General features: G+C 42.4%; 2 protein-coding genes across 2 annotated transcripts in view; one reads left to right on the forward strand and one right to left on the reverse strand.

Moving 5' to 3' along the window:
• The window catches only part of MDN1 (midasin AAA ATPase 1), a 189,299-nt gene that overhangs the window by 133,804 nt on the left and 31,247 nt on the right, over window positions 1-24,248 (reverse strand). The window contains exons 5-14 of the mRNA XM_003822877.6: window positions 20,252-20,476; window positions 19,775-19,882; window positions 19,434-19,626; window positions 15,835-16,077; window positions 15,456-15,587; window positions 12,467-12,570; window positions 9,461-9,575; window positions 5,861-6,054; window positions 4,670-4,751; window positions 1,059-1,154 (exon numbers count right to left, since the gene is read on the reverse strand). Of these exons, the coding sequence (XP_003822925.4) occupies window positions 1,059-1,154; window positions 4,670-4,751; window positions 5,861-6,054; window positions 9,461-9,575; window positions 12,467-12,570; window positions 15,456-15,587; window positions 15,835-16,077; window positions 19,434-19,626; window positions 19,775-19,882; window positions 20,252-20,476 (1,492 nt within the window). The remainder of the gene's footprint in view (window positions 1-1,058; window positions 1,155-4,669; window positions 4,752-5,860; window positions 6,055-9,460; window positions 9,576-12,466; window positions 12,571-15,455; window positions 15,588-15,834; window positions 16,078-19,433; window positions 19,627-19,774; window positions 19,883-20,251; window positions 20,477-24,248) is intronic.
• On the forward strand, window positions 20,509-23,773 carry LOC103786829 (mitochondrial import inner membrane translocase subunit TIM14-like). Its single transcript, XM_063604961.1, is given in 1 exon segment — window positions 20,509-23,773. A coding segment is annotated over 1 exon segment (390 nt). The 5' UTR covers window positions 20,509-23,254; the 3' UTR covers window positions 23,645-23,773.

Below are 24,248 nucleotides of genomic sequence, written 5' to 3' on the forward strand. Positions count from 1 at the left end.
TGCTGAAAGGATCCCTCCTCCCAAAATATGTATTTTGACATAAAACAAGAATGGCAAAATATTAACAATGTCAGCAATGAAACAAAGTAGTGAGTATACAGGTATTCACTGCTACTACTCTTTGCAACTTTGTTTGTTTGTTTGTTTGGTTGGTTTTTATCAGAGGAAGAGTCTGGATCTGTCGCCCACGTTGGAGTGCAGTGGCACAACCTTGGCTCACTGCAACCTCTGCCTCCTGGGTTCAAGTGATTCTCCTGCTTCAGCCTCCCGAGTAGCTGGGATTACAGGCATGTGCCACCACACCCAGCTAATTTATTGTATTTTTTTAGTAAAGACAGGGTTTCACAGTGTTGGCCAGGCTGGTCTTAAACTCCCGACCTCAGGTGATCCACCCACCTCTGCCTCCCAAAGTCCTGGGATTACAGCTGTGAGCCACCACACTCAGTCTCTTGCCAATTTTTCTAATAAGGGAAAATAATAAAAAAGGTGGAAAAACTCTGCATTAAGTTATAGACAAAGGTATTACTAAAACATAGTTACATTCCTGAGTCTAATACCTACAAAATAAAATAAATGCTCACTAAAACACTGAAGACAACACAGGACATGAGGAAGCTCCTTTTAAGAATGTGGAACATGGCTGTGCACAGTGGCTCATGCTTGTTATCCCAGCACTTTGGGAGGCAGAGGCTGGTGGATCACCTGAGGTCACGAGTTTGAGACCAGACTGACCAACATGGAGAAACCCCATCTCTACTAAAAATACGAAATTAGCTGGGTGTGGTGGCACATGCCTGTAATCCCAGCTACTCAGGAGGCTGAGGCGGGAGAATCACTTGAACCTAGGAGGCGGAGGTTGCGGTGAGCCAAGATGGCGCCATTGCACTCGCGCCATTTGGGAGTTGTATGCCCACGAGAGGCTGCAATAAAAGCACCAACTTTTACAAAAGAGGTACCACTGCAAAAGCTGTTCCAACTAAGGACTAGAGACCAGCAAGCAAGCAAGCAAAAAATCCTAGCCTCCTTTCAACAGGGAAGTAAAAAAACAGCACACATACCTTTTTTCTAGAAATGTTCAATTTGCTTCCAATAACTTCTGCCATTTTCAGTTTGCTTGTATGCTCAGAAAGCATTGCTGTGAAACAGTCTAGAGCCTATTAAAATAACCAAGGTAAATGCTGACTGATTTTTAAAATAACATATTAATCACAGAACATCATTTTCCTGGCCACAAGAGGGAGAAACACAAAATCCAGCAGGAATATTTCTCTAAAAATGAAGGGAGTGCAAATAAGGTACCAACCCAGGACTGAGGACCTGACCATAATGGAAAGACAGGACACCAATAAATATAAATAACTGACTATTGAAATACTTGCCAAATAAAAAAAACAAACAACAAAACACCCCACTTTGCAAATCCTAGCTTCGGGCAAAGAAGAGCAATTAGTGTTGACCATTGGGTACATGGTTCAAGGAGAACTGACTCATATAGTGCTGAGGTAATATCAAAAGACTGCTTTCTAACTGCAAGGGAAACACTAGGTGTGCAATACCTCATGGTCATTATCTTAACCTAGTACTCAATCTTAGCAACTACCAGTGAGCCAACCAGTTATGTCTTCTGATGTGATGAAATATAAAATACCACCAAAAATGGACTGTACCCCAAAAATGTTAAACTTGAATTCATCAAGCATTTTTTGTATTTTCTATTTACAGAAAATATGAGAGATAAAACAATGTAAAGGACACCATGAGTGTGGGACTGAAACCACCTTTGCAAAGATTATGACAGAGCAATCTAACATGGCTGACTCCATCTTACTTCTAAGCCTCATAGGCTGGCCATCTTCACTCATTCCTAGGCATAGGCCAAGCTAACCATAGTAGGAATTTAGTTTATAGTTTAACTTGGAAGCAAGGATGATAATAGTCCCTTCCTAAAACTAACCCCCTCTTTGCTCAGGGACCGAAACCTAATGAAAGACCACAAGATTAGGATTATGGGAAGGGCCTGAATTCTGCTAAAATGTAGGTGTAGTTTCTATAATCCCTTAGTGCTCAGGAGTCATGTGGCCAGAGGTCACAAGACTTGTGACTTCCCCAGCTGCTCCTATAGATAACACCACTATCGTAGAAACTAAAATTGGCCTTTTGAGGTGATTTTCAGATTTTTGCATTCCGGCAACTAACTAACCCCACCTGACTCAGTTACCCCACCCAGAAGTAGACTCAGTATACAAGACCATTTTCCACATCCCTATGAGTTCATCCCCAACCAATCAGCAGGCACCCATTCCCTAGTACCCTGCCCACCAAATTATCCATAAAAACCCTAGCTTCTGAGTTAACAGGGAGATTGATTTGAGTAACAATTCCATTTCCCATATGGCTAGCCTAGTATTCATTAAGCTCTCTTGAAGACTGCTTTGAGTAATAATAAAACTGGTCTCCCATACAGCAGGCTCTGTGTGAATTACTTTATTGCAAATTCCGTCATGATAAATTGTCTCTGTCTAGGCAGTGGGCAAGGTGAACCTGTTGGGCCGTTACAATCTGATCTATATTTTCATCCTTTTTAAAAGTATTTTATATTTTTGTCCTGACAGTTGAAATACTCAGAATACAACACTTAATATACAGTATTGTCTCAACTAATTAAAAAAAAAAAAAAGGGAAAACAGGCCCCCAATACTGCAAATTGCTTTCGTCTCAGTGGTAGAGTTAGTAGTTAAGTTTCTTCCATCATCTTTTCTATTGTTTTTTAACAAGAAGAATCTAGTCCTTTTAAAATTAAAATATATTTTAAAGCCATAATTCTAAGTAAAGTCAGATTACAAGACGCAAAAAGACCCAAATAATGGCACCCCTAAAATTCAGTAATAAGCAGGAAAACTTATACCCAGAAATCTAAAGTTACAAACATTAATATTAAAAATACAGGATTTACTATTATAATACAGTTATCCCTACGTATTCCTGGGGGATTGATTCCAGGACCTCTCACGGAAACCAAAATCTGAAGATGCTCAAGTCCCTTATATAAAATGGCATAGGGTGACTGGGCGCAGTGGCTCACACCTGTAATACCAGCACTTTGGGAGGCTGAGGCGGGTGGATCACGAGGTCAGGAGATTGAGATCATCCTGGCTAACAGGGTGAAACCCCATCTCTACTAAAAATGCAAAAAAAATTAGCTGGGTGTGGTGGTGGGCGCCTGTAGTCCCAGTTACTCGGGAGGCTGAGGCAGGAGAATGGTGGGAACCTGGGAGGTGGAGCTTGCAGTGAGCCGAGATCACGCCACTGCACTCCAGCCTGGGTAATAGAGCGAGACTCTGTCTCAAAAATAAATAAATAAATAAATAAATAAATAAATAAATAAATAAATAAATAAAAAGGCATAGGGCCTGTGTCAGTATGTACAAAAATAAGCCAAAGAAAAAAAAATTTTACAGGTGTAGAATCTGCATATAATCTATGCACACCCTCTTTATTTAAATCTCCAGATTATTTATAATACCTAATATAAATTATAATACCTAATACCTGATATTTCATAAAGGTATTTGGTCTGCATGGAATAAGGGGGGAAAAGAGCTGGGCAAAAACAATTTGCCAGTTCTCAAAAGAATATACCCTACTCATTTGAAATGGCTGGTCTCAAATTCAGTAGAAATATATTTTAGAGTAGAAGAGAACAATTCCTCTGGTTACCATAGTATAGTTTAAAAGAGTTACTTCTAAAAGAACATCCAACTCCTTTTGTTCTTATTCCACCTTTACCGCTATGATTTGGTCTTCTGTAATAATATCCACTAGAATGGTTAAGTCCTGTGCACATACATGCTCCCATCATAGATAATAACAATGGACCCCAGATGAATTAGTCAGAAGAGTCCACCACCCTCATTAGAAACCCATCCTGGATTTATGGTGTCTTACAAAGAGGTTCAGTCAACCAACATCAACCAGCCCTACTGAGAAAAGTAGAGGGATCGGATAGTTACAAATTTATCAGACTAAGAAATTATATGTAGGAACAAATATTGCTTTATTATTACCCGAGAGTTTCTTTCATTTTACCTTTAATTTCACTACCTGTTTTACTCTATATCAAACTATACTTCTTCTGAAATTAATAATAATTTGTTTCAAAAACCACAAAACATGTATTACATTCAATTAGCTTTAATGCCACGTTAGTTGAGTTTTAACTAGCTAAGAATAACAAACCAGGCCGGGTGCAGTGGCTCACGCCTGTAATCCCAGCACTCTGGGAGGCTGACGTGGGTGGATCACTTGAGGTCAGGAGATCGAGACCAGCCTGGCCAACATGGTGAAACCTCGTCTCTACTAAAAATACAAAAATTAGCCAGGGGTGGTGGCAGGTGCCTGTAACCCCAGCTACTCGGGAGGCTGAGGCAAGAGAATCGCTTGAACCCAGAAGGTGGAGGCTGCAGTGAGCTGAGATCACACCACTGCACTCCAGCCTTGGGGACAAGAGCGAGAGACTTCGTCTCAAAAAAAAAAAAAAACAAAAAAAGAATAACAAACCATACTTGGAAAAAAGAAAAAAGTCTGATGGCAATCAAAAGACAGAAAATAACAACAGAAGTCAACAGCCTTACAGAACCAAGACAAAAAAGACTGGAAAACTATATCTTACCTCTTGAAAAATATTTAATGATGCTGATAAAGATGAACTGTCAAAGCTATGGGCAATCCTATTACACCAATTCAGCAGATCCCTTTAAAAAAAAGAAAGAAAAGAAAAAACAAAGAAAAGACCACAGGCCAAAGACATCAAAGGCATCAGAATTTATTGACCCATTTAAGTCTGGCCATACCTGATAACTTTCTTCTTTCTTCTGACAATGCTTAGATAAAAGGTATTTGGGAAACCAGTAAGGGTTCTCAATCCTTCCCCTCTTTGTATTTGTGTGTAAAATTTAAAAACAAAACAAAAAGAGTTCCCAATCTTCACCCATTCCAGGAAGTGACCTACCAACTCATTACTCTGCCATCCATGCCAGACAAGGTACCAGGAAAGGAGGGGAGCAACCAATCAGATCAGAATGAGGAGATGCCATTTCCTTTTTTTTTTTTTTTTTTTTTGAGACAGAGTCTCACTCTGTTGCCCAGGCTGGAGTGCAGTGCGTGATCTCGGCTCACTGCAACCTCCACCCGGGTTCAGGCAATTCTCTGCCTCAGCCTCCCAAGTAGCTGGGATTACAGGCACCTGCCACCGTGCCTGGCTAATTTTTGTATTTTTTTTTTTTTTAGTAGAGATGGGGTTTCACCATGTTGGCCAGGATGATCTCGAACTCCTGATCTCATGATCCACCCACCTCGGCCTCCCAAAGTGCTGGGATTACAGGCGTGAGCCACCGCGCCTAGCCTGAGGAGATGCCCATTTCTAACTCTCACTTCTCAAAGGGGAAGTCAACCACTGAGAACACAGAGCGGCACAGAAGTCATAGATAGCGAAATCCAAGAAGACTTAAATATTTAAGACTCCAAGTGTCAGAAAAGGGCATTCAGTGAAAGAATTATGTTAGGAGCCACTCCCAAGTTTGTCTTTAAAAGTTATTTTTTAAAGTTAAAAACATTACCCTAATCGAGCCTTCCCAGTCATTAATTATAAATCTGAAAAAGGGATCTGACACCATGAAGCAACCTATAATTTCAAAACCTGACTATTTACTTCTAGCTGGTAAGAACTTTGAACCTAGGAGGCGGAGGTTGGAGTGAGCCAAAACTGCACCACTGCACTCCAGCCTGGGTAACAGAGTGGGAATCTGTCTCACAAAAAAAAAAAAAAAAAAGAAAGAAAAGAAAAAACTGTTTAGTCCAGTACCTTAGAGATAATTCTCTTCCCTCAAGGGTTGGTCTTTTGTTTTCTCTTCTGGCTTCTGAAACTTCTTCAGGTGCCTGTTCACATCCAACAGAACTATCACTCCAAGAGTGATGTTTCTCTCCAGTAAGTTGGATATAAATGTCAAGCAGGTGATCAACCACTGCCAATAGGCTAGGATATCTGCTCTGAAGAACCTGACAGAGGGGGAAAAAAAAGAAAATTTAACAGCCAGCATGGTAATTTTTGAAAGCACACAAACTACTGCTGAAACTGGTCAGCCAAAAATTGGATTTCTCTATGAAATTTGTTCACTGGGGGACGGTAGCTCACACCTGTAATCCCAACACTCTGAGAAACCAAGGCAGAGGAATTGCTTGAATTCAGGAGTTTGAGATCAACTTGGGCAACATGGTGAAACATCATCTCTACAAAAAATACAAACATGGGCACGGTGGCGTGGGCCTGTAGTCCCAGGTACTCAGCAGGCTGAGCAGGGAGGATCATCTGAGACTGGGAGGTTAAGGCTGCAGTGAGCAGTGATCATGCCTAGGTGACAGAACAAGACCCTGTCTCAAAAAACGTAAATAAATAAAACATAAAAATAAAAATGAAAAGAAATTTGTCAACTTTACCAAAAATAAGAACTTCCCCCTTACTCACTCCTGTTCCCACCCACCTATTTCACTCAATCATGATGATTTTCTTCCTACCCAGATCTCAGTTACCAGCAATCTCACCATCTACAATACAGTTTCAGGGGTAGAAGTCATGTTAAAAGGTTCTCCAAGTAACCAAAATATAAGCAACCAACTCTAAAGAATTTATTCATTAAAGAATTCTTAAATTACTATTGAATTTCAAACACAGCTCTGGTAAGGCCATTATGTAATTTCTCAATGAAAAGCATGTAAAAGGAGCAGGGTACAGTGGATCACACCTGCAATCCCAGCACTTTGGGAAGCTGATGTGGGCAGATTGCCTGAGTCCAAGAGTTTGAGACAAGCATGGGCAACACGGTGAAAACCCGTCTCTACAAAAAATTTGCTGGGCAGGGTGGCACACACCTGTAGTCAGTCCCAGCTACCTGGCAGGCTGAGCTGGGAAGATCACCTAAGCCTGAGAGGTTGAGGCTGCAGTGAGCTGAGCACCACTGCAGTGCACCACTGCACTCTAGCCTGGGTGACAGAGTAAGACCTTTCCTCAAAAAATAAGAAGAAGAAGAAGAAGAAGAAGAAGAAGATATAAAATCAGTTAAGCTGGGCATGGTGGCTCAAGCCTGTAATCCCAGCACTTTGGCAGGCTGAGGTGAGTGGATCACAAGGTCAAGAGATGGAGACCAACCTGGCCAACATGGTGAAACCCTGTCTCTACTAAAAATAAAAAAATTAGCTGGGCATGGTGGCATGTTGCGGGAAGTCAGGGACCCCAAATGCAGGGACCAGCTGGAGCCACGGCAGAGGAAAATAAATTGCGAAGATTTCATGGACATGTATCAGTTCCCAAATAATACTTTTATAATTTCTTATGCCTGTCTTTAATCTCTTAATCCTGTTATCTTCATAAGCTGAGGATGTATGTCACCTCAGGACCACTGTGACAACTGTGTTAACTGTACAAATTGATCATAAAACATGTGTGTTTGAACAATATGAAATCAGGGCACCTTGAAAAAGAAAAGAATAACAGCAATTTTTAGGGAACAAGGACAGACAACCATAAGGTCTGACTGCCTGCAGGGTCAGGCAAAAAGCCATATTTTTCTTCTTGCAGAGAGAGCCTATAAACAGATGTGCAAGTAGGGAAGATATTGCCAAATTCTTTTCCTAGCAAGGAATATTAATATTAATACCCCAGGAAAGGAATGCATTCCCGGGGGGAGGTCTACAAATGGCCGCTCTGGGAATGCCTGTCTTATGCGGTTAAGATAAGGACCGAGATACACCCTGGTCTCCTGCAGTACCCTCAGGCTTACTAGGGTGGGGAAAAAACTCCGCCCTGGTAAATATGTGGTCAGACCAGTCTGTTGTTTAAGATGTTTATCAAGACAATACGTGCACCGCTGAACATAGACCCTTATCAGTAGTTCTGCTTTTGCCCTTTGCCTTGTGATCTTTGTAGGACCCTTATCAGTAGTTCTGCTTTATGCCTTTTGCCTTGTGATCTTTGATAAACCCTTATTAGTAGTTCTGCTTTTTGCCCTTTGAAGCATGTGATCTTTGTACCCACTCCCTGTTCTTACACCCCCTCCCCTTTTGAAACCCTTAAAAAACTTGCTGGTTTGAAGCTCAGGTGGGCATCACGGTCCTACCAATATGTGATGCCACCCCAGACGGCCCAGCTGTAAAATTCCTCTCTTTGTACTCTTTCTCTTTATTTCTCAGCCAGCCAACACTTATGGAAAATAGAAAGAATCTATGTTGTAATATTGGGGGCGGGTTACCCCAATAGTGGCATGCACCAGCTACTCGGGAGGCTGAGGCAGGAGAATCGCTTGAATATGGGAGGCAGAGGTTGCAGCAAGCCAAGATCGTGCCACAGAGTACTGTTCTGGGCGACATAAAAAGACTCCATCTCAAAAAAAAAAAAAAAGAAAAGAAAATGTAGGAAAAAATATTTGAAGTTTGTGGCCAGGCACAGTGGCTCACACCTATAATGCCAACACTTTAGGAGGCCAAGGCAGGCAGGTCACCTGAGGTCAGGTGTTTTGAGACCAGCCTGGTCAACATGGTGAAACCCCATCTCTACTAAAAATACAAAAAAAATAGCCAAAAGTGGTGGCGGGCACCTGTAATCCCAGGTACTTGGGAGGCTAAGGCATGAGAATTGCTTGAACCAGGAGGCAGAGATTGCAGTGAGCCAAGATCACGCCACTGCACTCCAGCCTGGGCAACAAGAGTGAAACTGTTTCAAATAAAATAAAATAAAAATAAAAAATTGAAGTTTGTTTGGTGTCACATATTTACCTATATACCTACATCAATAAAGGGAAAAGCATCTCTTCCATGTCTGAATGACCACTGACAAGGCTTTGTCTGCCACTCTCCTAGATAAAGCACTGGGGAAGGGAAATCTTCCAAGTGAGACATAAAAGGGAAGTGGGGCATGAACGGAGTCAAGTGTAATATACTTCTTACTGATCTAGGATAACCACAATACTAGAAACTGAATCAATGTAGAAAACCTATAAAGTGATTTACCTCAATTCTCATTAATGCCTAGATCAAAATGTCCATTAAGTGTGAAAGACATTACTTCAAATCAACTTAGTAAAATGATCCTCTGTAGACAACTGGGAAAATTTTAATATAATCTAAGAATTCAATGATACTGAGGAATTACTGTTCATTTTATTGTGTATAATAATGTTATTGTGGTTATATATGAAAATGCCATTAAATTTTAAGAGATGTATGCTGGGAGTTTGCTTTCAAATATATTAGCACAGAAAAAATAACAGATGACGCAAATACAGTAAAATACTAGCACACAGACTGCAAAATTTAGGTTGATGAGGCTTCTGGTGGTTTATTATACTATTTCCTATTTCACGCGGGAGCCACTGCACCTGGCCAGCATTGATACTTTCTAAGACCCACGTACCTCATTCAGTTCTCTCTTATCCAGGTTATCCAGGTGAATTTTGGTCCAATATTTGTCTAGCAAAGTAGCATGACTGTTTAGCGGTCGATACCAATTTCCTCCACAGCTCAAGAGTCTACGTTTCAAAATAAAAAACACAGTCACACAAAATTCCAAATTTTAATCCTGAATTGTGCCTCTGGATATTACTTGCTGTACACTGTCTCACATAGGAAAAATATTCATAATCCCTTCTGTTTCCAGATACTACACTGTTGGGCTTACAGGGCAGATGACAAATGAAAGGCTGACAGTTAACCCATGTTTGGCTCTTCTCCTAAGTAGTAGTGATAGTGCTTTAACCAAATATTTTCAAATCACTGCAAATAATTCTACAAGGTAAATGTTTTTATTTCAATGACAGGTTCCTCTTCCTTAAGGCATAAATAACTTCAGGAAAGAGAAAGCATAATCCAAGGCTCATAGCATTAACATTAAGTTCACTGCTTGTTACCACAAGCTACAGTACTTAAAAACCATTAAAAATTTCCAGAAGAGAAAAAAGTAGAGAAGGAATATACATTAAACATACACTCTGGGGAAGGTACATGCTTATGCATAGGCCACTTAGTCCTCACAACTGTCCCGAGAGGAAGATGCCATTCTTTTCTTCTGACATAAATGGAAGAGAAGGAAAGAATGGCCCTTATACACTCAACTGTGACTGAAAATGGCAGAACTGAAAATTGAATTCAAGTTTATCAGATCACAAGTTTGTCTAACATCTTTCCACGATGTCCCAGGTCTTTCTGGGAAGTGTTTGAATCTACCAGGGAAGAACTTCACTATCTCTATAAATAAAATCAAGGTCAGCCAGGCTCAGTGGCTCATGTCGGTCGTTGGGAGGCCAAAGCAGGAAGATCGCTTGAGCCCAGGAGTTCGAGACCAGCCTGGGCAACAAATTGAGGCCTCATCTCTAAAAAAACATAAAATAAGACAGGCGTGGTGGCTCACACCTCCCAGCACTTTGGGAAGCTGGGGCAGGTGGATTGCTTGAGGCCAGAAGTTCGAGACCAGCCTAGGCAACATGGCGAAACCCCATCTCTATTAGAAACACAAAAATTAGACAGGCGTCGTGGCGCGTGCCTGTAGTCCCAGATACCTGGGAGACTGAGGCACGAGAATCGCTTGAACCCGGGAGGCAGAGGTTGCAGTGAGCCAAATCATGCCACTGCACTCCAGCCTGGGTGACAGAGTGAGACTCGGTCTCAAAAAAATTAATTAAATAAAATAAAAAATCTAGCGGGCGCCTGTAGTCCCAGCTACTCGGGAGGCTGAGGCAGGAGAATGGCGTGAACCCGGGAGGCGGAGCTTGCAGTGAGCCGAGATCGCGCCACTGCACTCCAGCCTGGGCGACAGAGCGAGACTCCGTCTCAAAAAAAAAATAAATAAATAAAAAATAAAAAATAAAAAATCAAGGTCTATCAAAACTAACAGTGCCAGGTACAGTGGCTCATGCCTGTCATTCCAACACTTAGGAGGCCACAGTGGGAGGACTGGTCGAGTCCAGGAGTTCAAGACCAGCCTGGGCAATGCAGCAAGATCCCATCTCTAAAATAACAATAAAAATTTGTTTTTAGCCAGGCATGGTGGTGCACGCCTGTAGTCCTAGCTACTCAAGAGGCTGAGGCAGGAGGATCACTTGAGCCCAGGAGTTTGTGGTTAGAGTAAGCTACGATCAAGCCACTGCATTCCAGCCTGGGTACAAAGCAAAACACTGTCTCTAAAAAATAAATAAATGTTTAAAACAAAAGTAACAGGATTGGGCCGGGCACAGTGGCTCACGCCTGTAATCCCAGCACATCGGGAGGCCAAGGCAGCGGATCATGAGGTCAGGAGATCAAGACCAGCCTGGCCAACATGGTGAAACCCCGTCTCTACTAAAAATACAAAAATTAGCCCATGTGGTGGCAGGTACCTGTAATCCCAGCTACCTGGGAGGCTGAGGTAGGAGAATCGCTTGAACCCAGGAGGTGGAGGTTGCAGTGAGCCAAGATCACACCACTGCACTCCAGCCTGGGTGACAGAATGAGACTCCATCTCAAAAAAAAAAAAAAAAAAAGTAACAGGGTCAGCTGGGCACAGTGGCATGTGCCTGTAGTCTCAGCTACTTGGGAGGCTGTGCTGGGAAGACTGCTTGAGTACAGAAGTTCAAGACCAGCTTGGGCAACACAGTGAGACCCCATTTCAAGAAAAAAAAAAAGAGTAATTGGGTCTAGGGAGGTATTCCTTGAATACTATCAGGTTAGCTCCACACTCCATGCAGAAGTCAATGTTAACTGAGGTAAACACTAATATAATCATTAACTATAGAATGATGTTAGTTTCACTCATGGGCATTTAAAGACATTGAAGAAGCTGTGCAGGTATAGACTAGCAGTAAGAAATAAACCACTGCCTTCAGGTAATTTTAAAATGTAGGCAGGAATATATGCTAAGCACGCTCAGTTTTTGTGCCTTTGTTCATGCTTATATCCAATTAATTTTTCAATTGCCTGAAATCTACTTCTCATTATCACCATCATGGCTAGCCATTAACTGGGCATTTATTGTGACAGGTCTTTAGTACAAGTCATTTCACTTATTCTTTACAGCCACCATTTGAAGAAGGTATTATTAACCCCATCATAACCAGACAAGGTATACATAGGTACTAAGTACCAGTGTCAGGACTCAAACCCTGGGCTATCTAACAATAACCTCACCTCTGATTATTTTTTAAAACATGAAATAAGGTGAAGTGTTTTAAACTGGTTACTTATTTTTAAGTGGGGGGGGGGACCCTCTTATTTTATAAATTATCTTCATTAAAAATAATCAGGAATGAGAAGGTTAGACCTGTTATCACTTCCAACTAACCTTGCTTGAAGTAGACCCAGAGAACTCTATTACAGGACCTCTGGCTCAGCATGCAGACTTACGAGTAAGTGGCTCCAGAGTGAAAACAGAAAGGTTACTAGTACATACCTCCTGGTTGCAAAAAACTGAAATCCAGGTGCCACTTTCAGACAGTCACCTCGGCCAGGAATCAAGAGCTCTCCATTCTCCAAGAGAGGGATCAGCACAGAAACCTAAATCAGATAACAATAACCGCACTGATAAAGTAAAGCTATTAAGACAGAAATAATCAAAACAAAACAACCCTCTCTCAAAATGACAGACACACCCTTAAAGGAAACGTCAGCTCTCATAGTCCAAACTGGGGTCAATATGCAGGTGGGAACGTCTGAATCACCTACACTCCAGCACAATTTACACACTCGACATTCACGAGTGCCTCCTGTGGATCACAACCAAGCAAGACACAAGAATACAGACAGGACCAAGGCTTTAGAGCCTAGAGGCTGATGGGAGAGGGCAGGCATGCAAATTCCCACACAGCATAATCAGTGTACCCCAGGAGTATACAAAGTCATATATAAAGATACAGGGGGTTCTGAATCAGAATAGAATGATTTAGAAGCAGGGTAGTGAAGTCTTCCCAGAGGTAGTGACATTTGCTAAACCTTAAAGAAGAATGAGCAGAAATTAACCAGGTTTGGTGAAACAGAAATGGTACATACACTTCAGGCAGAAGTATGCAAGTGCATTTTTAAAAAACTGATAAACCTAAAAGCCATGGCACAAGAATTCTGTTATGTGTAGGGTAGAATGTGCAGTAAGAAGCAGCAGAAAGATGTAAGGCTTAGAGATAAGTAATAAAAGGCCTCCTGTGCTGAGCTAAGGGCTTTGAACTTTTTCATAAGAGTTATCGAGAGGCTTTTAGGCTGAGAAGAAAAGAAATAATTCCATTTTTTATTTTAGAAAATCAACTGTGTAGCAATTTGGAAAGGAGCTAGCCTAGAGGAAAAACGGCCAAAAAGGACACTATTCAGGTAACAAAGGCAAGAGAGATAGGTAGACAAAATAAGCCAGTGCTAAGACAATGGGATAAGAACAGAATAAAGAGGTAAGGAAAAGGCAATAAATGATATGGAGACCAACCGAATGAGAGAAGAGGAAGAGGTGTCTAGGGTTTAGAGTGGTAGCTTGTGGAGGAAAAGGTGTTCCCTTTGTTTTCTTTTGCCCACAGCAAAGTGGTGGGGTTTTTTTGTCTTGAGATGGAGTCTCACTCTGTGGCCCGGGCTGAAGTGCAGTGGTGTAATCTCAGCTTACTGCAACCTCTGCCTCTCGGGTTCAAGCAATCCTCCCACTTCAGCCTCCCGAGTAGCTGGGATAACAAGCATTTGCCACCACGCCCGGCGAGTTTTTTTATTTTTATTTTTAGTAGAGACAAGGTTTCACCATATTGACCAGGCTGGTCTCAAACTCCTCGTCTTACTAAAAGAAATACAAAAATTTGCTGGGCACGGTGGCGCCTATTGTAATTCCAGCTACTGGGGAGGCTGAGATGGGAGGATTGCTTGAACCCAAGAGGCAGAGGTTGCAGTGAGCCAAGATTGCACCACTGCACTCCAGGCTGGGCGACAAGAGCAAGATTCTGTCTCAAAAAAAAATAAAATTCAATTAAAAAATTTTAAAATAAAAATAAGTAAATCTAATGACTTCCCAAATAACCTGATATCTGAAAAAAACTGCCCAAGAAGAAGGGCAATAAAAAGGAAAAAAACTCAACAAATATTTTTAAAACTAAGATGTGGTTTACATCTTAGTTTTATTTTTAAGTCTCCTTGGTAGGAGTCAGCCTTGGCTCTGGGCTTATTAAGAAAACTGAGTTTCCAGCCCTGTAGAAGTGAACATTAAGACACCAGAACACAGTGATCAAACTGTGAGGCCCTGTCTGGGCCAATATCCCCAGAACATCTTTACCTCATCACACTCTAAAAACATTGATATAACATACACACTTATTTTCAGCTATTCCTTTCCCTTCATCTCTCCCTAAACACACACACACACACACACACACTCAGGCATGCACACAGACACACACACACTCTCTCTCTCTCATTCTCTCATATCCAAGACAGAAAAGTCCATATACAGTTAATTTGAGCAGGTTCACCTTAGAAAATTAAAACCGGCCAGGCGCGGTGGCTCACACCTGTAATCCCAGCACTTTGGGAGGCTGAGGCAGGCGGATCACGAGGTCAGGAGTTCGTGACCAGCCTGGCCAACATGGTGAAACCCCGTCTCTACTAAAAATACAAAAATTAGCTGGCCATGGTGGCACATGCCTGTAATCCCAGCTATTCAGGAGGCTGAGGCAGGAGAATTGCTGGAGCCCGGGAGACGGAGGCTGCAGTGAGCCGAGATCGTGCTACTGCACTCCAGCCGGGTCAACAGAGCAAGACTCTGTCTCACAAAAAAAAAAGAAAAAGAAAATTAAAACCAATCTCGGGAAAATTCTGTCCAAAGGAAGAATATTTCATCCTGCAATACATTTTTTGTCACTTTTCAGAATACAAAGGCAACATGGATTGTCTCAATGGTTAATTTCTTACATATAGAAGTGGTCTTTTTACAAACCAAAATACAAATCCAGCATATTTTTCTTAACTAAACAAAGGCAAGCACATTCTTATTACATCATCTCCTCCTTCACCTGTCCTCAGCCCACTCCTCTGTAGCTGCCACCACTAAGAAGCAGGATCTCAAAGTTCTCAATGTACATGTAACATGGCTGAGATGTTCCAAACCAGACCTGTTCTTGGAAAATGTTGATCTCATATTCAATTAAGGGAGGAAAATACTACTATGAAACTGGTCACATATTCAACTACTACAGGAAACAGCACAACCAAAATTTTATAGAAAATCTCTATCAAACAAGAAACCAGTCAAGTAATTCAGGACCGCAAATCAGATCAGGTAAGTAACCATGAAGTACCTGCAACATAGTACGTCTAATCAAATACATTTTTGTTTAAATCATCACCAGAATCACTATTAACAAAATGCTTTTCCAAGACAGGAAAATATATTAAGGGACAATGAATTTCCTGAGATGACATACCACGTCTAAGGGGGCATAGTCAATATCCTCCAGAAGGATCCAGTGGCCCATTGTGGCTGCCTGTGTCAGGGTGCCAGGCTGCCACACAAACTCTCCAGGAACATCTGTGCAGCGATACATCCCCAAAAGCATCTGCAGAAAGAAGATAAAGTAATTACTGAAAAACCATACCTGTAGTGGCAATGCTACATCCTTTGATTAACTGTTAATCTTCTATAGGTAGGTGTAAGTAAGTAGGCACTTGAGGTTTACATAGGTTGGCCCCAACAGTTATAAGCAAGACCAATAACTATTCTTATATTCCCTTAGCAAAAGCAATATTTTAATGCAAATATTTACAAGCATGACAAGCCACCAAAACTTAACATTTCCTTATTACCTTACTGTCAGTCTGATCTCCAAGCTGGACTTTGAGAAGCTGAGGAGGCTTTGTTCTACCTGTCACTGCAGCTAAATATTCCACTAAGGAAGTTTTGCCACATCCTATTGGTCCTTCCAACAACACAGCATTCTGAGAAGCAACCGCCATAGCCAGGGTCTGAAGATTTTTGCAGACAGACTCAACCAGCACATAAGACCTAAGGGCCAGCTCCTGTTCACGTGAAGAACTCCTATTACCACCCTAAAGAGGCAAGACAAAAGCCATGTCAAGAAGAGTTCTTACCCCAAGGAACCGAAGTTAATTTCCACAGTAAGCCTTCTACTAACCTTACACAAACCTCTGTAAGTAAATTAGTAGTACCAAAACTATAATAACAACAGGTATGTCATCTAAAGATCTCATGGGCATTGTGGCCCATGCCCATAGTCTCAGCTACTGCAAGTGCTGAGGTGGCAGTATCATTTCATCCCAGGAGTTCAAGGATAGTAAGCCATGATCACACCACTGCACTCCAGCCTGGGTGACACAGAGACCCCAACTCTAAAAAAATAAATAAATTTTTAAAAATAAAGCAAAGGGCCAGGTGTGGTGGCTCAAGCCTGTAATACCAGCACTTTGTGAAGCCAAGGCAGGTGGATCACCTGAAGTCAGGAGTTCGAGACCAGCCTGGCCAACGTGGTGAAACACCATCTCTACTGAAATTACAAAAACATTAGCTGGACATGGTGGCATATGTCTGTAATCCCAGCTACTCGGGAAGCTAAGGCTGAAGAATCACTTGAACCCAGAAGGCGGAGGTTGCAGTCGGCCAAGATCGTGCCACTGCACTCCAGCTGGGCAACAAGAGTGAAACTCCGCCTCAAAATAAATAAATAAATAAAAATAAAAATAACGCAAGGATCTGATTTTTTTTCTTTCCATTTTTATTGGGGGTGAGGGATGGTGGGGGTATTCCATGGGAAGTAGGGAATCAGAATTTGTTGGCAAATGTAAGAAAATCTTCCAAAGTTTAAGTAGCCAAAAAAGCTGATGCACAAAGGTGGGGAAGAGCAAACCTCATCTATTACTGTTGGATTTTTCTTTTATTCCTTTCCCCATATTCTAGGATTTCCCATCTAAGATCACAAATATACACAATACATTTAGAAGACAATCAGGGAAATATGGACACTGAGAGGATATCTTATGTTGCAATTTTTTTTTAGGTATAATAACAATAGCAGGGATTTTTAAAGTTTGCCTCCTTTAGAGATATATACTGAAATATTTTCATATAAAATACTATGATGCCTGGTATTTGCTTCTAAGTAATATAATGTGAGGTAGTCATGCAGAAATATAAATGAAATGTAATTGATAATTATTGAATACCCAGGTCTATCAGGTCCATGGGTATTCACTATACCATTCTTTCTACTTTGGAATATATGCGACATTTTCTGTAACAAAAAGTAAAAAAGAATATTAAAACACACCTAGTAAGTTTAATGAGAAAGAATTTCTGCTTTGTAAGACGAAAACATTCTCAGTCAGATGTGGTAGCTTACACCTGTAATCCCAGCACTTTGGGAGGCTGAGGAGGGAGGATGGCTTGAGGTTAGGAGTTCAAGACTAGGCTGGGCAACATAGTGAGACTCTGTCTCTACAAAAAATGTGAACTAACGTGTAAAGTAAAAAATGTTAACATGGTAAATGTTGTATCAAAACTTTTAATTTTTTTTTTTTTTTTGAGACAGAGTCTCACTCTGGAGTGCAGTGGCACGATCTCGGCTCACTGAAAGCTCCGCCTCCTGGGTTCAAGCCATTCTCCTGCCTCAGCCTCCCGAGTAGCTGGGACTACAGGTGCCCGCCACCAAGCCTGGCTAATTTTTTTGTATTTTTAGTAGAGACGGGGTTTCACCATGTTAGCCAGGATGGTCTCGATCTCCTGACCTCGTGATCTGCCCGCCTCGGCCTCCCAAAGTGCTGGGATTACAAGCGTGAGCCACTGCACCTGGCCTTAAATGTGTTTAATAATAACAATGCATCCAATATACATGGGGGAAAAGGGGAATGATTTATAACTTTTAAGGGGTAGTAAGTTCTCAAATATGGCTGGTTCCCTAAAAATACGTGAGGATTAAATGAGAAATTCAGAGCTGGAAGCTCTTGAACTTTCCTCAGGGTTGTCCTCTCATAAATTTAGCAGGCAGGCTGCACCGCAACTCTACCCTGCGCTTCAGCCCCAGGGTCCCCACTGCTAAACAACAGCAGGTCCATTCTAACCAGAATCCTTCCCTATGTTAAAATCCTAATGCCCTAAACATAATCTAGGTTGGGATACTGGTTACAGGATACGTGGGGGGTAAAGAGGGAGGAGGGAAGGGGACGGGTCTTCACAACTAGAAAAAAACACAAAGAGCTTTGGAAGTACTGGGTGTTTGGTGTTATTTATATGAAGTTTATGAATAATCACTGACTACACTTATGACAATGTGCATTTTCCTATATGTATATTACATTTTAATTTTTTTTTTTTTTTTTTTACTGCTACTGACCAGAACCCAACTGATGGGTTCAAGAAATGACCCAGAACTTATTCCAAGAAGAAAAGTGGGTGGCCTGGGTGTAGTAGCTCATGCTGAGGCAGGCGGTCACGAGGTCAGGCATTCGAGACCAGGCTGGCCAACATAGTGAAATTCCGTCTCTACTAAAAATACAAAAAATTAGCCAGGCATGGTGGCAGGCACCTGTAATCCCAGCTACTCAGGAGGCTGAGGCAGAAGAATCACTTGAACTTGGGAGGGGGGAGGTTGCAGTGAGCCGAGGTTCTGCCACTGCACTTGCACTACAGCCTGACCATCAGACAAAGTGACAACTGACTGAAGACTGCTATGGAAAAAGAGACTGGCTCCCAATAGTGCCAGACTTATGATCTGCAAGCCTGTTCAAGTATGGTCTCAAGCCGTTCGTGGAAAGAAGCTTGTTGCATTTGGGAGAGAGGAAGTTCACTAGATACTGGACTCTCTACAATGAGATAGTTCTGAAAGAAGAGGCTGCTGGGAGTCATCTCTAGACCTAGGCCTGTCTTTGCCACAGAGCAGTCCAAGGGTCTCCAGCAAGTAATTCTGCCTTTGAATTACATCAACATAGGATCGTAACATGTGCTACAGAACTTCAGACAGTTTTTGCAGCAAGCAAACAAGAAGATATACGGAACAGCTCCGTGCAAGTTAAAGGCATCACACAGGAACCATTAGTTTCTAATTTCATATTAAACAGGGACAGGCTGGGTGCAGTGGCTCACGCCTGTAATCCCAACACTTTGGGAGACTGAGGTGGCATGATCCCTTGAGTCCAGGAGTTCCAGATCAGCACAGACAACATAGTGAGACCCCGTCTCTACAATTTAAAAAATTAACAAAAATAAAAACAAGAACAGTGGGAATATCAGGGGAAAAGCCCAAGATGAATTTCTTTTTAACTTCCAAAAATGAAGCAGCAATTTAACAAACTAAATTTAGCTCACACCTGGTACATAGAACCCAGCCAAAGACAGAGCACACTCAGTGTTTAGTAGGGGGAAGGGGACACACCCCCTACTGATACCAACATACCAGCTCTCCAGGGGCTGGCAGCTGCCCAGGCAGCACCACACCACAAACAGCTGTCACCCTAGGGGAGAGGTCAGACGAAACAAGATGTCCCTGTAAGTACTGCAGCTCCTTCTGCTTATGCCAAAGGGAGACTTCTGGATTGGCCAAAACCAAGGCCTTCTCCAAGTCCTGCAACTGGGCCTCTTCTAATAACCTGAGAGAAAGGAGAGTCTCGTCAATTACCTTACCACTCAGAAATGCTATCGCAAGACCTGCAGTCACCTCTGGCCTGTCACCCCCAGAAAAGAAAGAAAAAAAAAAAGAAATGCTATAGCAAGACCTCCACGAAGGCTCCTGCTTACCTCAACCTGAAATGGATCAATTCATCACTATTAAACATCTTCTTAAGAAATGATAACTTGTGCTCTTCATTCATACAGGTAACCAAAGCAAGACAATTGGCTGTATACCTAGGGAAAAAGAAAGTATGTAAATTCAGTTTATCTGCAGTTGATAATAAAGAATAAATAAAATCCACTAGCCAACTGAACACTAGAAAAGGAAATCTCAATTATTACAACACATTTAAGAACAGAAAATACAAATCAGGCACAATGGATTTACTTGATGGAACATGAAAAAGGTGAAACTCCATTCATATCATCTCATTTTCCTCTGCAATGACACATGATTAAAGAAAGGAAGTAAAACCCCAAAAGCCACAAGAACAAAAATAACAAATTTTAAATGGTTTCCTTTCCCTCCTGACACACACAACTCCACACATGCCCTGTACCATCCCCACACTAGAAGTGCAAAACAGTCTAACAGCTACGCACCAGCGAACCAAGGTGTCATGGCTTCTGAGGAGAGGGACACACACACTCCAGTCCCAGAGCTCCCGGAACACAGACTGCTCCTGCTGCAGAAACTTGAAGGCTGCTTCCATTAGGTCCCGGAGCTTCATCCTCCTACGTCCATAGCGTACTGGATTAGCATCTGAACTCTCTAGGAAAAGTCTTTGAAAGACTGGGGATGTGTCCTTGAAATATCTCAGGGCAAACCTTCAAACACAAAGAATACAGACATCCCCAACTTAACAATGGTTGGACTTAATTTTTCTGCTTTGTAATAGGTTTATCAGAGTATTAAATGCATTTTCAACTTAAGCTATTTTCAAAAAGGAGTATCTATATTTTCATTGATTGGTGGGAATATCATAGAACACAATTCTCTACTCTGACCAAACCACAAAACAGAACTCCCAAGGGTCTGAGAACATAGGGGAATGAATGCTGAATCTACTTAGTCATAAAATTGTATCCTGTTCAATTTCAGGAACCAGGACAATGGCATGAGATAATTCTGACTAAGAGGATACAAAAATCTAAAGTAATTACCTACAAAATCGGGGGGTACTTAATGTAAGTGTTTACAACGGAAAAGGCACCCATTTCCAACAAACATTTATTCAGTTCTATGAGCCAGATACTGTAGTTTAATAACTGGGATTCAACACCAAATAGATACTCTTCTTGAGGAGTTTGCTGTCTAGTAAGGAAGACAGCCACTTTTAGAAACGCTAAGAGACATACACACACAAGTCAACTGAATCTGGGGAGAATCAAGAAGAGATGCTTAAGTTACACCTTAATGAATGAAGAGGACAAGCCTGGGCAACATAGTGAGACCTTGTTCCTACAGAAAAAAAAAAAATTAGCGGGGTATGGTGGAGCCTGAACCCTATTCAGGAGCCTGAAGCTGGAAGATCATTTGCCAGGTTCAAGGTTACAATGAACTATGAACGTGCCACTGCATTCCAGCCTGGATGACAGAGCAAGACCTTGTCTCAAAATAAGTAAATGAACTGCAAACCCTTCGCTAGATTAAGAAAAAAAAGATTCAAATAAACTAAAATCAGAAATAAAAGACAGGGCTGGGTGTGGTGGCTCACACCCGTAATCCCAGCACTTTCGGAGGCTGAGGCGGGCAGATCACCTGAGGTCAGGAGTTCTAGACAGCTAGACCAATATGGTGAAACCCCATCTCTACTAAAAATACAAAATTAGCCAGGCATGGTGGTGGCGCATGCCTGTAATCCCAGCTATTCGGGACGTCGAGGCGGGAGAATCGCTTGAACCCGGGAAGCGGAGGTTGCAGTGAGCCGAGATCGCACCACTGCTCTCAGGCCTGGGCGACACAGTGAGATTCCGTCTCAAAACAAACAAACAAACAAAAAAGGTGGGGGGGGACATCATATTATACAACCAATGCCATGGAAATAAAAAATATTATTAAAACTTTGAACATGGCCAGGCACAGTGGCTCACACCTGAAATCCCAGCACTTTGGGAGGCTGAGGTGGGCAGATCACTTTAGGTAAGGAGTTCAAGATCAGCCTGGCCAACATGGTGAAACTCCGTCTCTACTAAAAACACAAAATTAGCCAGGTGTGGTGGTGCATGCCTGTAATCCCAGCTACTCAGGAGGCTGAGGCAGGAGAATCACTTGAGCCCGAGACACGGAGGTTATAGTGAGCCAAGATCGCGCCATTGCACTCCAGCCTGGGCGACAAGAGCAAAACTCTGTCTCAAAAAAAAAAAAAAAACACTCTGAACATTATAAAGAAATGGAAAATATGTACAGACCAATAAGTAACTAGTAAGGAGATTTAGTCAGTAATCAAAAACCTCCTACCAAAGAAAAGCCCAGACTGCACTAGAGAAAAGCTAGATGATTACACTAGGGAATTCTACCAAACATTAAAAGAAGAATTAACACTAATCCTAATGAACCTTAATGTAATCAGGTGGAATTTGAGTAGGCTCATCAATGGTAACAAATGCACTACTCTGATGGGAGATGCTGATAATGGTGAGGCTATGGATGTGTGGGTACAGTGTGTATATGGGAAATCTCTGTACCTTCCTCTCAATTTTGCTGTGAGCCTAAAATGGCTCTAAATTAAGTATTAAAAAATAATTAGCATGCATTAGATGTTTGTTTTTAATTTTACAAAAATTTCCGGGCTGGGCGCAGTGGCTCACACCTGTAATCCCAGCACTTTGGGAGGCTGAGGCGGGTGGATCACCTGAGGTCGGGAGTTCGAGACCAGCCTGACCAACATGGAGAAACCCCATCTCTACTAAAAATACAAAATTAGCCAGGCGTGGTTACGCAAGCCTGTAATCCCAGCTACTCAGGAGGCTGAGGCAGAAGAATCGCTTGAACCTCGGAGGCGAAGGTTGCAGTGAGCCAAGACAGCACCATTGCACTCCAGCATGGGCAACAAGAGTGAAACTCCATCTCAACAACAACACAAAAATTTCTGGTCAGGTGAGGTGGCTCACGCCTGTAATCCCAGCATTCTGGGAGGCCAAGGGAGGTGGATCACAAGGTCAAGAGATCGAGACCATCCTGGCCAACCTGGTGAAACCCCGTCTCTACTAAAAATACAAAAATTAGCTGGGCGTGGTGGCACACGCCTGTAGTCCCAGCTACCCAGAAGGCTGAGGCAGGAGAATCGCTTGAACCTGGGAAGGAGGCAGAGGTTGCAGTGAGCCAAGATCACGTCACTGCACTCCAGCCTGGTGACAGAGCAAGACTCCATCTCAAAAAAAAAAAAAAAAAAATTCTATCTTAAAAAATTGTGTACAAATGCTCAAAAATGGACTGTAGCGGGTTCTGTTCTTGTGGTCGGCGGCTGTGTTGCTCTCTGATAAAGGTATGTGGTTGTTGGCTGCAACCCCTGGGCTGGGATGATTCACGTTCCTGGTAGAGGCAGGGGAGCCCAGCTGGAGCTGTGGCCAGTACAGTAGTACCAGTTGGACTGATTTGCTGCCATGGGATTCGTAGGCCATTATGTTTTGCAAGCCATGAAGCATATGAAGCCTCAAGTAAAACAAGTTTTTCAAAGTCTACCAAAATCTGCCTTCAGTGATGGCTATTACAGAGGTGGGTTTGAATTAAAAATGACAAAACAGAAGGCAGCATCAATACCAGGTCTAAGGCCTACTGCCAATAAAGGGAAAGTATGAGATGCTCATTAATGAATGATGCTCTTAAACAATCCAAGTAAAAAAGGATCTCCTTACACAGCAGCCAAAAGAAGAGAAGCTAAAGATTTATTAGAAAGTCGGCCAGGCGCGGTGGCTCACGCCTGTAATCCTAGAACTTTGGGAGGCCGAGGCAAGTGGATCACGAGGTCAGGAGATCGAGACCATCCTGGCTAACACGGTGAAACCCCATCTCTACTAAAAATACAAAAAAAATTAGCCAGGCGTGGTGGCAGGCACCTGTAGTCCCAGCTACTCAGGAGGCTGAGGCAGGAGAATGGTGTGAACCCGGGAGGCGGAGCTTGCAGTGAGCCGAGATCGTGCCACTGCACTCCAGCCTGGGTGACAGAGTGAGACTCTGTCTCAAAAAAAAAAAAAAAAGAAAGTCAAGTTAAAAAGTGAAGTAGGCCAGGCGCAGTGGCTCACGCCTGTAATCCCAGCACTTTAAGAGGCCGAGACAGGTGGATCACCTGAGGTTGGGAGTTCGAGACCAGCCTACCAACATGGAGAAACCCCGTCTCTACTAAAAAGACAAAATTAGCTACTAGCCTCCTAGCTACTCGGGAGGCTGAGGCAGGAGAATCACTTGAACCTGGGAGGCAGAGGTTGCAGTGAGCCAAGATTGCACCACTGCATTCGGGCCCGGGCAACAAGAGTGAAACTCCGTCTCAAAAAAAAAAAAAGTGAAGGCCGGGCGCGGTGGCTCACGCCTGTAATCCCAGCACTTTGGGAGGCCGAGGCGGGCGGATCACGAGGTCAGGAGATCGAGACCATCCTGGCT

Source organism: Pan paniscus, chromosome 5, assembly GCF_029289425.2.
Source record: "Pan paniscus chromosome 5, NHGRI_mPanPan1-v2.0_pri, whole genome shotgun sequence".
NCBI classification, from domain to species: domain Eukaryota; kingdom Metazoa; phylum Chordata; class Mammalia; order Primates; family Hominidae; genus Pan; species Pan paniscus.